An 11,419-nucleotide genomic window follows, 5' to 3' on the forward strand; every position below is an offset into this window, starting at 1 on the left:
GATGAACGGCACATAGCCACTGCAGTTTAACTATTAGGGTCTCAACATGCATTGTATGAGATCTACTTTACAACCCTCAATATTTATAGGAGCTGTTGGACTAGAAATGATTTATTTTTCTCTCACAGGACTTACAGTCATTCATGGACTTACAGGAAGCAATCTTACTTGAGGCAAATTCTTGTCACTCAACTAAAATCATCATAAGAGACGTGATGGCGTCCACTCGTAGCTCATCATCCGACTTCTTGTGTCGTCTCTCTATGGTGTTTTTCTTCGCCCCTATTTATGGCTTTTGCATTTCAACCTGATCCATGATGTCATCCATTTTTGATGTGTGTTTGTCTTTTAGGGGGCGAGAGTTCAGAATTCTGCCAAGAATCTGGGAGTGAGGGATCGCACGCCGTCCTCAGTCCCAAGGTAAAACTGCAGCCACGTCCTGTTTATGCAGGGCAACATCAGCATAGTAAACTAGAAAAGTGCACTCAGTAGAGTGCAGATCTTTGCCAGGTATGTCTGCAACAACAACTACTAATGTTTGATTTAATGAATACAAACCACAATTTCCCTCCATGTAGCCCGCAAGGTATCAGACACCTTTCATGTATACTTTAACTTTACTGTATGCAGCCATCTGCAGCAGCTTGGTGCAGTTAAACTGCGGTTCACTGTGTAACGCTTCCCCTGACCAGAGACAATCAATCCTGCTCTGTTAGCTGTTAGCTCTGTTAGCCAAACCCACCGCAGGACTCTGCTGCCCACCGGCTGCTAACCGCTAACTAGCTCTCCTCCTTCCGACATAAGAAGATGCGCTCGGTTGTAGTCAGCGCTCAGTTCAGTTTGTCATTCGCTAAGCGAGCGTTACATTACTGCTGGCGTAGGGAAACAAGCAGCGAGAACGACAAATAGAACGGTCCTATATTCTTTTATTGTGTGTCTTTCCAAGTTAAAAAAACCCTGCATGTTAGAGCTTACTTGAGTGCATCATCAAGGACTTTTAAAAGCAGCCTCTTCTCTCAATTACTTACCATGTGGGAAAGCATACAAATAAAAAATGAGAAATGAAATGAAAAGTGGTCTAAGTGTTCCCAGAAAGGTTTGAAATCAATCTAAAAAGGTATGGTATACTTTTGCAAATGGTCAGCAGTTATGTATAGATATTCCAAAACATAGAAAACTACAATACTTTCTCCTATAATGTCCATCTCCCTATAGTTAGTGTAATTCAGCTTTTCAGAAAGGCATGTATTTGTACAGTAGTGCTGGCCTGTGTATGTGCTTTTTGTGCAGGACTGGGGCCAGATGGTTTTTATTAGAAGGGAGCTCCCTGCACTCAGTAGCCCCAAGATGAGGACAAGGACTGCCTCAGCCATTTGGCTGTGACGTATAGGCTTTTGTGTGACAGGCAGCCCTTTTGAACCTTTTAGTGAAATTGACAAATACAATTAAGTAGCGGGATGATTAGTGTTGAGACATTGTGGTTGGAGAGCCACATTGCTGCACTCTCAGTAGGATTATGTCAGAATTGTTGCAGTGTGAGTGACTGCTGCAGAATATGGAAGTGTGTTTTGTGTGTTGGCTGCTCGTTCACTGTTCTGTGGATGAAAGGAACCAGTTTAGTGAGAGTTTACCCTGCGGCCATTTCTCATCCCGACTAAAATATGTGAGTGGTTGGATCGATTATTCAAACTACAGAAGACAGCTGTGCTGAGATTTAAAAAAAACATTGATCAATTATGGATAAAACATGAAAACATGATCATTAAGGCAGCAGAACAGATCATATAATACTTGACTGTGAAGTGCATTGGTATAATTTTTTTATGGACTATATATATTGGTAATAGTAAAAAGGAATGCAGTAAACCAATATGCAGTGTGTCCTATTCTCTTACAAATGCAAACAACCAACTAACGCATCATTCATGTGGCATTTAAAATACCAAGCATATGGCTACTCGACATTTTTGAAGTCATTTGTTTTAAATACTAATAAATAAATGTTATCAAGCTATAGTACATACAGTTTAATTGTAGCAACAACACCTGTGAAGGTAAAATATTTTTTTTATTTTACTGTTTGCACATTGTTAATGTTGTTTGTGTGTAATACTAAGGACAATTATTTTACAATTCTGGTTCCTTGCACCAAACAAAGACCTGTTGCCTGGCGAAGTGACACTGCTTTGTGTTCGCGCACTATATACTAGAATGTGATTAAATGCTATTTTCTCTGATCAGGTTGTACAAGCTGTGCCAGCCTCCACCCCCGGATGGTGACCCATAATGCATTGCCTCCAGGGGACGCCGAAGTCTTGAGGAGCTTTGCGTCCCTCCCTCCACCCATGAAGGATCAACCTTTCTAAAAGATAGTTATTGGGTCCATTTTTATATGTCCAGAGTAGCTGCCTAAAGTGTAAATAGACTTTAAAAACCGTAAATAGTATTTTTAATACTTTATATTTTCCATTGTTGTACTTTATACATATTTTCTGTTTTTATTCCTTCATATAATGCATCTGACAAGACAAGGACTCGGAGTGAGAAAACAAAAGATTTATACATGAGAATGCCATTAACATCGCCCAATGAAATGGAATGATCCCATCAGGTTACTGTCTGATTATGGGCTGAAAATTATGTTTGCTTTCATGAGGGACATTTTCATTTCATGATCTTATTTTTATTTGCATATGAAGTAAGCAAAATGATAATGATTAAAATGATTTTTGGCTTTGTTTTGTGGTCAAATTAGCCAATAATTGCCCACTTCTCTTCAGATCTGACTTCTATGCTTTATCAATTATCTCAGTATTGGATAACCATATGAATGTGTGTTTTGTTACCTTCCTCAACATGTTTATTCGCTTGTAAATATACATATGTGGTGTGTGAATGTGCGAAAAGAGCCATGCCGTTGATTCCCATTGTGTTTGGACTTCTACGACTGTTACATGCATGCGTGAGAAGATTTTCATCGGTTTGTCAGTATTAACATACAGTAGGTTTGTGGAAGTAGAGCTATGAAATATATTCTGTTATTTTATATTGACAGTACTCAGGATTAAAGTGTCCCTCTGTGTTACTTATTATTGGATGAATCATTGTAGATGGATGTCTAGCTCTACTATGCAAACAAACAAGTGGTAATAAACAGCATCAATAAACTCCAGGAGTGTTTCCTATGGTTGATTTTTGCTGCAGATGTCACTACGAAAAGGCTGTCAGCATACAGTATGTAAAGAGTATATTAAAACTGATCACAATGGATGGAGATGTAACAGCCACCAGCCAGTTGTTGAAATGTAATGTATTTATACTAGTATCCTACTTAAATGACAGTAACGGTTTTGGTGCTTAATTGGCAGTAAAATGAGTTACAGATTTAAAAAAAAAAGAAACTTCAACTTTGTTAGTTAGCGTTCAGGTAGATGGATTAGAAGCCTCATTCTCGCGATGAACACAGTGGAGTTGCAGCACAAACCGTATACTGGTGTGTATATATATATATATAGCTGAATATAAATGGGAGTGGCATCGGTAACGCTGCTGGCAGCCAGTGGGCGGAAGATTTGTAATCTCTGTCACAGAGCTGCTGTGCCATTGGCTTCCACGGGGACGCCGACGCCGCCAGAGAGTCAGTGAGGCGACAATCTGCCGATGGTCCCGGGCTGAGTCTCCACAATGAGCCGGGCTCAGAGCAGCCTGCTCCGCACTTGACGCGAACCGTCTGAACTTATAACAGCCTCACTTGGTGACATCTTTTTTTTTTGGGGGGGTGGGTGGGGGCACATTTTAGTCGCCCGAGACGCATCCTTTAAAAGGACGACCGACTACTGACCGGCTTCACCTCATGATTTCATCCTGCTAGAAAGCTCCTTTGCGAGGCACTACAGTTTCTCCATGGCGTCTCCGCAACAGTCAAGAATTCAGTCGTATCTGGAGAAGAATAAAATCGGACCCTTGTTCGAGGTGAGTGCACAGAAATGTAACCGAGAACTCTGCAAGTTGTCGGCTGCCAATTTTAAAGGACCATTTCATTTCATCCCGCTGTTGGTTGTGTGTTAATGGTGAGCCCACATCTGCAATGTGAGCTGTCACACCGGAGCTAACTGGGGACAGGCTATAATGAAGTGGATTATCACTCACTACACCTCGTTTTGTAGATGTTAAAACAACCTGCTGGTAAAAACATTTATTTAGTTATTTTTTTTGAGCACTTTGGTGTCTGACTGTCTTGCTTGAAACGTCCCACTGCGCTCCATTGTTGCCCTCACATTTCCATGCTCAGCCTCTCCATCAGGTGATTTGCATTAAAAAAAAAATGCTGCTGTACCTAGTCACTGCCTGACTCGACATCGTTCCAGTGCGTTAAAGTTAGGGACACCGGGAGAAGCCAGTTGTGATTCAGATTGCACAGCAGGGTTGGCTTTACTGTGCGTTCTGCTACAGTGACTGCAGCCAAACTAACTACCTGCCTCTCTGTCTGCTTGTCAGTCAGGGGATCTGTGTGTGCTCATCCCGGGGATATTCTCGGTGAGGCGTCTCGGCAGCCCCGGGGGAGAGCATGACTTCACCCTCTTGTTTGCTATTGGATTTCCTGCGTAAAGCAGGACCGCACAGGTGTGACGCGTAATCAGAGTAGAACGATGAAAAGACAGACGGAAGATCCATCTGAGCTGGCTTTTTGTCGCGAGATGCAGCAGATCTGTGTGAGGCTCACTGAACAACACTGACACGGCTGCTGTGTTAATCCCAGTGAAGTGCAAGCTATACTCTATACCTGCACTGTGGTCATGGCAAAGCAGTAATCACATGCACATGATGTGTTCTGCAAAAGTGCTGACGTTTCACTTCTGTGCTTCGCCTGGATACGTATGAGCAACACACACACACACACACACACACACACACACACACACACACACACACACACACACACACACACACACACGCACACACACACACACACACACACAAAACAGATGTAAGAGCAGTAGTGAGGCTTGTTTCAGCACCATGGACAGAGATCCATGCCTGACATGCGTTTAACCAGCGATGAAGACAGGAGATGCTTTTGTGAGGCCACAGCCGTCAGTGAGGCTCAACTGCACAATAGTCCTCTGTGTGCTCTCTCTCTCTCTCTCTGTTTGTTTTTCCTCCCTCTCTCTCTCACCTGTCTCCCCCCCTGTTCTCTGCCTCAGTTTGTGTTTTTCTCTCTCTTTTTTGGGGGGGCTTCCTGGACAATTAGACAGTGTCTCCTTTGTGTGACAATTGGACATTGATTAATGCAAAGTGCTTTTTGTAAGTTAACGGTGATGCTTGTGGTCGGAAACCTCTTTTGTTTCTCTGTGTGTTGCATCCTGAAGTGCCTCCTTAAGATACCAAGCACGGGTTATATTCAGACCACCCCGGACACAGATAATTGCTGAGCTGTTCACATTATTTAGACAGTGAATGGTGTATTGTGGGGCTGCAGTGTGTCGTGTAGATTTTAAGGAACACTGACAGTTTTTTTGAAAGGGAGTGAGAAAGCGGTAGAGTAAGAGGAGAATATTTGAAAACCCTTCCTTGTTCTGCCACTCTATTCATGAGAAAAGGATGTAGCCGCTACCATGGTGTTGCGCTTGAAAAGCTTTGACCATTTTATTGTTGTCCCAAAAAAAAAAAAAAGCCCATTCAGTTGTGGAGAAATAAGCTTTTTCATAAGAAGAGTCCAGGAAGAGAAGCTGGAATACTCCTTGTAATTGTCATTTTGATCAGATGCAGTGAACTGGCGCAGCAGGCGTAATAATACAGCTGCTTTGCTACGCTGCTTAAACCAGAAGGGAGCTGGCTGAGAGTTTGATTACCATTCAAACATGACACTTAAAGGGAAATGGTGTCTGTTAAAATGACACAAAACTATTTCCAAATTCAACAGCACCGTGTAGAAATAGAAGTATTTTTGCCATTACCAGCAGTTACAAAGCGCAATACATACGAAACGCAGCAACGTTGTGACAATGTGATGGTCAATTTACAGATTTTGGGCTGTAACGGAACCAAAACTGTAATTGGACTGCATATATTACAGTAAATGACATACTTTCCACAGAAAGACGAAATGGATTGTCTCCCACTGATCTGGTTGGTTTCCATGTGAGCAGTCATCTCTCACTGTGTTATTCATTTTAAAGGCCATCTTACTTTTTTGTACAATAACTATACTATGTACATTTCATTTGTTGTGGAGCCTTTAGAAACATATAAGTGTACAAGTATCATGCGAGATAATGCGATGCATGTCGAAGTGTTCCCTCTCTAATCTATACCCTGGGCTTCTTCCATCCTGGTGTGTGAACACCACCTATCACTGGCTTCGTCGGGGTCTTAACCCAAACTCTTCTTCCCCTTCACTTCAACGCTCATCTGCAAAGCCCCATCACTTCTTCCTCACACCCGACACACAGCTGCAGCAATAAACGCCCCGTGTAACTGCGAGCGGGGGTTCATTTACTCACTCTGATGAGACACAGCTTATGATTTGCCATCAAATTGATTTTTCGCCCCCCACCTTCCCCTCGCTAATGAAATGGTTGCTTTTGCAGAGATAGCAAGCTGAGTCGACATGGAATATTCTCCAAAAGAAGTGAAGCGGCCTTTCATAATAATTGAAGTAATTGCACTCCGGATTATTGTCAGGCCACTTGCCCATTTTGATAAATTGACATTCTTTTCAAACAGCTAGTCTTTTTCAATCACTTAACAGTTGCGGCGCAGCGGGACCTTTCGCGTTTTTAAGAGTTATAGTTGGTAAAGGCATCAAAGCATGTTGAAGGCCACACGTTCAGGGTCCTTTTGTTACACACTCTATATGATTCACATAGTATAAAGATAGAGCAAGAATATTTGCCTCAGATGGCAGTCCCCCTTACCTGCCTATCTGTCATGGTAACAGGATCACTTCTATTGTATCACGTAACAGGGCCAGGAGGTAAAAATGGATTTGTGGTCCTCATCAGCAGACAGTGTAAAAGCTGCTGTCATGTTCCTCCCTGCTGTGGCCTGTCAATCTTATCTGAGGCGATATAATTGCTCTGTAGGAGCAGAGAACTCATGTAAGTCTAGACCGAAAAATGTCACCACGTTGAACCTTAATTGGCGTAACAGTCAAACGTTGAATCATTTCACTGCTGTTGTGTGGAAGAATCGGTGTCATTGTTCATGGCGAAGTCTGACTTTCTTCTTCAGTGACTTCAGGAGCTTGAATATCGGTCTGATAATATCCGGTCTCTGAACCCCATCGGCTGTCTGTCTGATGACAATTTAGCTCCTCAGGGCAACGTTCTAGTGTAATATAACAATAACACTTATATTTAGTACTGCACCTTTCATAGAACGTCATTCACAAAGCGCTTTACAAGAATACATTATTATATCTAAAAGCAGATATATGCAAACATATGCATATATATGCCTCGTTTGCTCTCCACACGGACTGTTTAGCTGCATGCAGCCAAAGCCCACTGAAACGTGATTGGTCAATACTACTCGCATTACATACAGAAACCGGACGATTTCGATACCAAAATCGTGTCCTGTTGCCTCACGATTCTACATTCATATGCAGATATCTGCTTAGAGAGATTAATATCTATTATTAAGTGAGTGTTGTATTCAGCTTGGTTCTTATGATTCCTTGCTGATATGAATGAAGTACTGATGAAAGATATGCTGGATTTAATTTATTAGATCAAATGGATCAAATGATAATGTAAAATACAGAGAGGCTCATAAAACATGAATAGATAATATAAATAATCCATTGAATTGCCTTTTTCTATTTCATGTATATATATATTTGTTTCTTTAAGAAGTGTTCCAGCCTCACACTCACTTTCACATAAACGAATCAGTTCTGCACAGTGAGAATTAGATTTCACATCGGCAAAGTAAAAAGAAACAAAAATCTGCACTCGGTGTTGAGCCAATACCTTGAATTAGAATGAGTAAAGCTGCTCTGTTCCTACTGATGCTACTTATAGTTCAGTGAAATGACTTTCCTGCTCCCTATAGATTCCTCTTCCCTCCATGTGGAAAGGCTCCGCTCCAACCTGCTCAGCTGTGTAGTGTTTCTAATCTGCTGTGCTCAGGGTCTCGTGCAGCCCTGCAGTACTGTAAAGAGGTCAGTCAGTCAGGCAGCACTTGGACACACACACACACACACACACACACACACACACACACACACACACACACACACACACACACACACACACACACACACACACACACACACACACACACACACACACACTGTCTGTCCTATTGATTCACTCCCTTAAGAGGTACTTTATTGGACCTGGTGTGATTGGTTTTGAGCCATTTTCACCTACTGTAGACACCGTGTGCTCCGTCTTCCTGTTTCAGTGAAACTGTTTTGCATTTTGTGTGTGCACGTAACATGTTTTTCTATCTTTTTAAACATTTGATCTGCCATAGTGATTCATTACATGGCTTATATGAGCATTTCACTGGCACCGCCATCACTGCAATTCCTGGACAGCTCTAGAAAACGAGGAAGAAAATGTGAGGAATGTGTCACAAATACCAGGCATTGCCTGGCTTTGAAGTAGTTGTTATTCTTGACCTTTTGAGACGCATTAACCGAAAAAACACAAGGAGAGAGGTTCAGTTATACATGAGGAAGAATCCGTCAGAGGTCGTATTACATCTGCAAACACACCTGGAAACATTTCTGTCTGACAGGATCACGTTGTCATTGGGTCATAATAACATCGGGTCATAATAACCAAGTCATTTCATCAGTTCATCATCCCAGTTTTGGGTCATTTTGTTGTTTCATTTCTATGTTAATTATGTCACCTCACTCTACTATTCAAAGCAAAGTATCTGCAAAACTAGGTCAGTTATTACAGAAATATCGTGATCATTTGAGGTGCTTGTTATGATGCTAGAGCTCAGTAGTATGATGAAGGCAGGGTTATCACCTTAGACCTTTTGTCATGACTAAGCAGTCTTTTGAATACATGATTTGTAATCTTTTTGCCAAGTTCATCATCTATTTGTATGCTGGTGGGTTATTACAGCATGTATTTACATCTGAACACAGATGCTGACTCTAATTTTAATTTTAAATTGCCATCTGCGAAGGCGTGCTAAAAGTCAATGCAATCAATTTATGGATAAACGATTTTCAATTTCCCACGGCGCACACGTGAAAATTGAAACAAGGCCTTTTCCTTTTTGTTATCTCTAGAGGCCGGGGAAGACGGTATCATTTATATTTAGAAATCAACACCATTCAAATTCAGAGGAGAGAAACAGTTTGTGATAGGTTAACACAGAAAGTGTCAGACAAAACAAAAGCCACCGTCTTCATCAAAGCAGTCGCAGCATGTTTTGGTTTTACTTTTTCATTCAGAGCCAGAGCTTCTCAAGGTTGATGACTTGATATGGCAGACGTCTGGTCGTGCATGGGTTAATACAGCTCCTCTTAAGGCACAGCTAGAGTAATTACTACAAGGCAGGCCAGGTTGGTCCCAGGGGGGTACAGGAAGGGGCGAAGAGGGAAGACAAAGAATACGTAAGATGGGGGCAGGGAGTGTGTATGGGAAACAGAAAGAGAAAGGGAGAGAGATCACCGTGGATGTGGTGCGTGCTAATAAAGTTATCATGTCCACTCACAAGTGTCTGTGCACACGCGTACGGTCCATTCCTAACCCAGTTTGAATGTAAGTGATGGGACGCCAAATCCACAGTCCTCATTCTGTGTTTTCTAAACTTAAGTTGCAGCTAATATGAGGCCTTAGACAAATAAAACGGTATATCTTTCAAAGTGACAATCTTTTCGTTATGAAATTTCCTCTTTGTGCTTCTCTGGGCAGTTTCCATTTTTGCAACAATCATGGATATTGTCCCCCGATCTCCTCCGTTGAAATCGCTTTAGGAGAGCATCTCTGCACAGCCAGAGGCAATTACAATATTTTCCATATACACATGGGCATGTGAGTATTGTCTTAAGATGCGAACCCATTCTTCAAAGCCTCGTTTTATTGGGTTAACTTTTACAGTGGTGCCTAAATCAATGAACCGCTTCAGCTGTAATTGTTAAGAATGTACTTTATAGTGTAATATAGTCTGAATTATTCCTCTTGGTCTTCCCTGTCATGCCTAAAAATAGGATTATTATTATATCAAGTAATGCAGTACTTCATAATTCACTGAACAAACCAGCTGAGCTGTAACTGAGTGTATAGGGCTGCGACTTGTGGTTATTTTCATTATTTAATTATTTTTTAAATAATAATTGTGTCCTTACAATGTGAGAAAATACTTTAATAAGACACAAAATGAATAGAAGAGTATAACGATATTTATTGAGGTTTGGAGAGATGAGTGTTCAGGCCGCATCGATGTGAGGCAACATCATCAAGCAGAGGCACGAAACGATCAGATGTACTACGGACGCTGTTGGAGGTGGAGAACACCCGGCAGGTAAATGATCCAAACTCTCGACAGAGTCTCCTGGAACATCCTGAAGGTCACGGTGGTGATACAGAGGCGGCAGAATTGATGATATTTAAATAACATCATTCCAGTATCGTTTGGCAAAGATCATTGGTATGATGTGAAGGGAAGCAGAAGTGACAAGGAACATTAGAGCGAGGATAGAAGCAGCAGAAACATGAGAGAAAAATCATCCTTATTGATGAGGCTTAACTGAAATATGCATTGCAAAATGTATTTGTTTAGACCAACTGTATTGAAGAAGTGGACGTAATCACCGCGATGTCACCCATTTGTTTGTGGATTTGCAAAGCATATCCTGCTTTATTGCCTATTTTACTCTAAATGGGACCATTCATTGACTAAAAGAACATTGGGCTGTATTGAAGACGACTTCTAGCGATTAAGACCGCAAACTCATGTTTACAATGTTTACTGAGGTAAAGAATCCAGTGAGAAGTAGGGACATTTTTTCACAGATATCTATACAATCGGACCGACAATCCAAGACCCACATTTAAGAATATGAAGCTTTATTTTTGCGGTCAATACACTTTGTGTTAACTGATGAGTTGATTCATTTACTAATACGGAGCCAGGCCCCCATTACCTATGCTCAAAATACCCCCAGAGAAATGAAACAGGCTCTATTTCTACTGCTGCAAAACATGAAGGTAGTGATGAAAATGCACTTGAGGCAGTGCTGCAGGATTGAGCGAGTGAGCAGTTAGGGCATCTATTTCTTGTGCGTATCAGGGGGGACGGATAAAAGCATCTCTTCTGATAAGTATTATCTGCTAGTGCCAGCCTGGTCAGGTGACATTGCCTCTCCCACAGTCTCCTCTTCCGCATGATCTCTTCTGCTCTTGTCTGCCTGCTTATTCAAGGTCTGGATCTCTTCCAGTGG

General features: G+C 41.6%; 2 protein-coding genes across 2 annotated transcripts in view; both read left to right on the forward strand.

Moving 5' to 3' along the window:
* The window catches only part of prex2 (phosphatidylinositol-3,4,5-trisphosphate-dependent Rac exchange factor 2), an 80,513-nt gene extending 77,348 nt beyond the window's left edge, over positions 1-3,165 (forward strand). The window contains exons 40-41 of the mRNA XM_079181284.1: positions 353-420; positions 2,242-3,165. Of these exons, the coding sequence (XP_079037410.1) occupies positions 353-420; positions 2,242-2,287 (114 nt within the window). The 3' untranslated portion in view covers positions 2,288-3,165. The remainder of the gene's footprint in view (positions 1-352; positions 421-2,241) is intronic.
* Positions 3,166-3,903: 738 nt separating this feature from the next.
* The window catches only part of cUnh8orf34 (chromosome Un C8orf34 homolog), a gene marked incomplete at both ends in the record, with an annotated part of 50,647 nt that continues 43,131 nt past the window's right edge, over positions 3,904-11,419 (forward strand). Inside the window, 1 exon segment of the mRNA XM_079181154.1 lies at positions 3,904-3,972. Within this exon segment, the coding sequence (XP_079037280.1) occupies positions 3,904-3,972 (69 nt within the window).

The sequence above is a fragment of the Pholis gunnellus genome, assembly GCF_910591455.1.
Source record: "Pholis gunnellus genome assembly, chromosome: 20".
NCBI classification, from domain to species: Eukaryota; Metazoa; Chordata; class Actinopteri; order Perciformes; family Pholidae; genus Pholis; species Pholis gunnellus.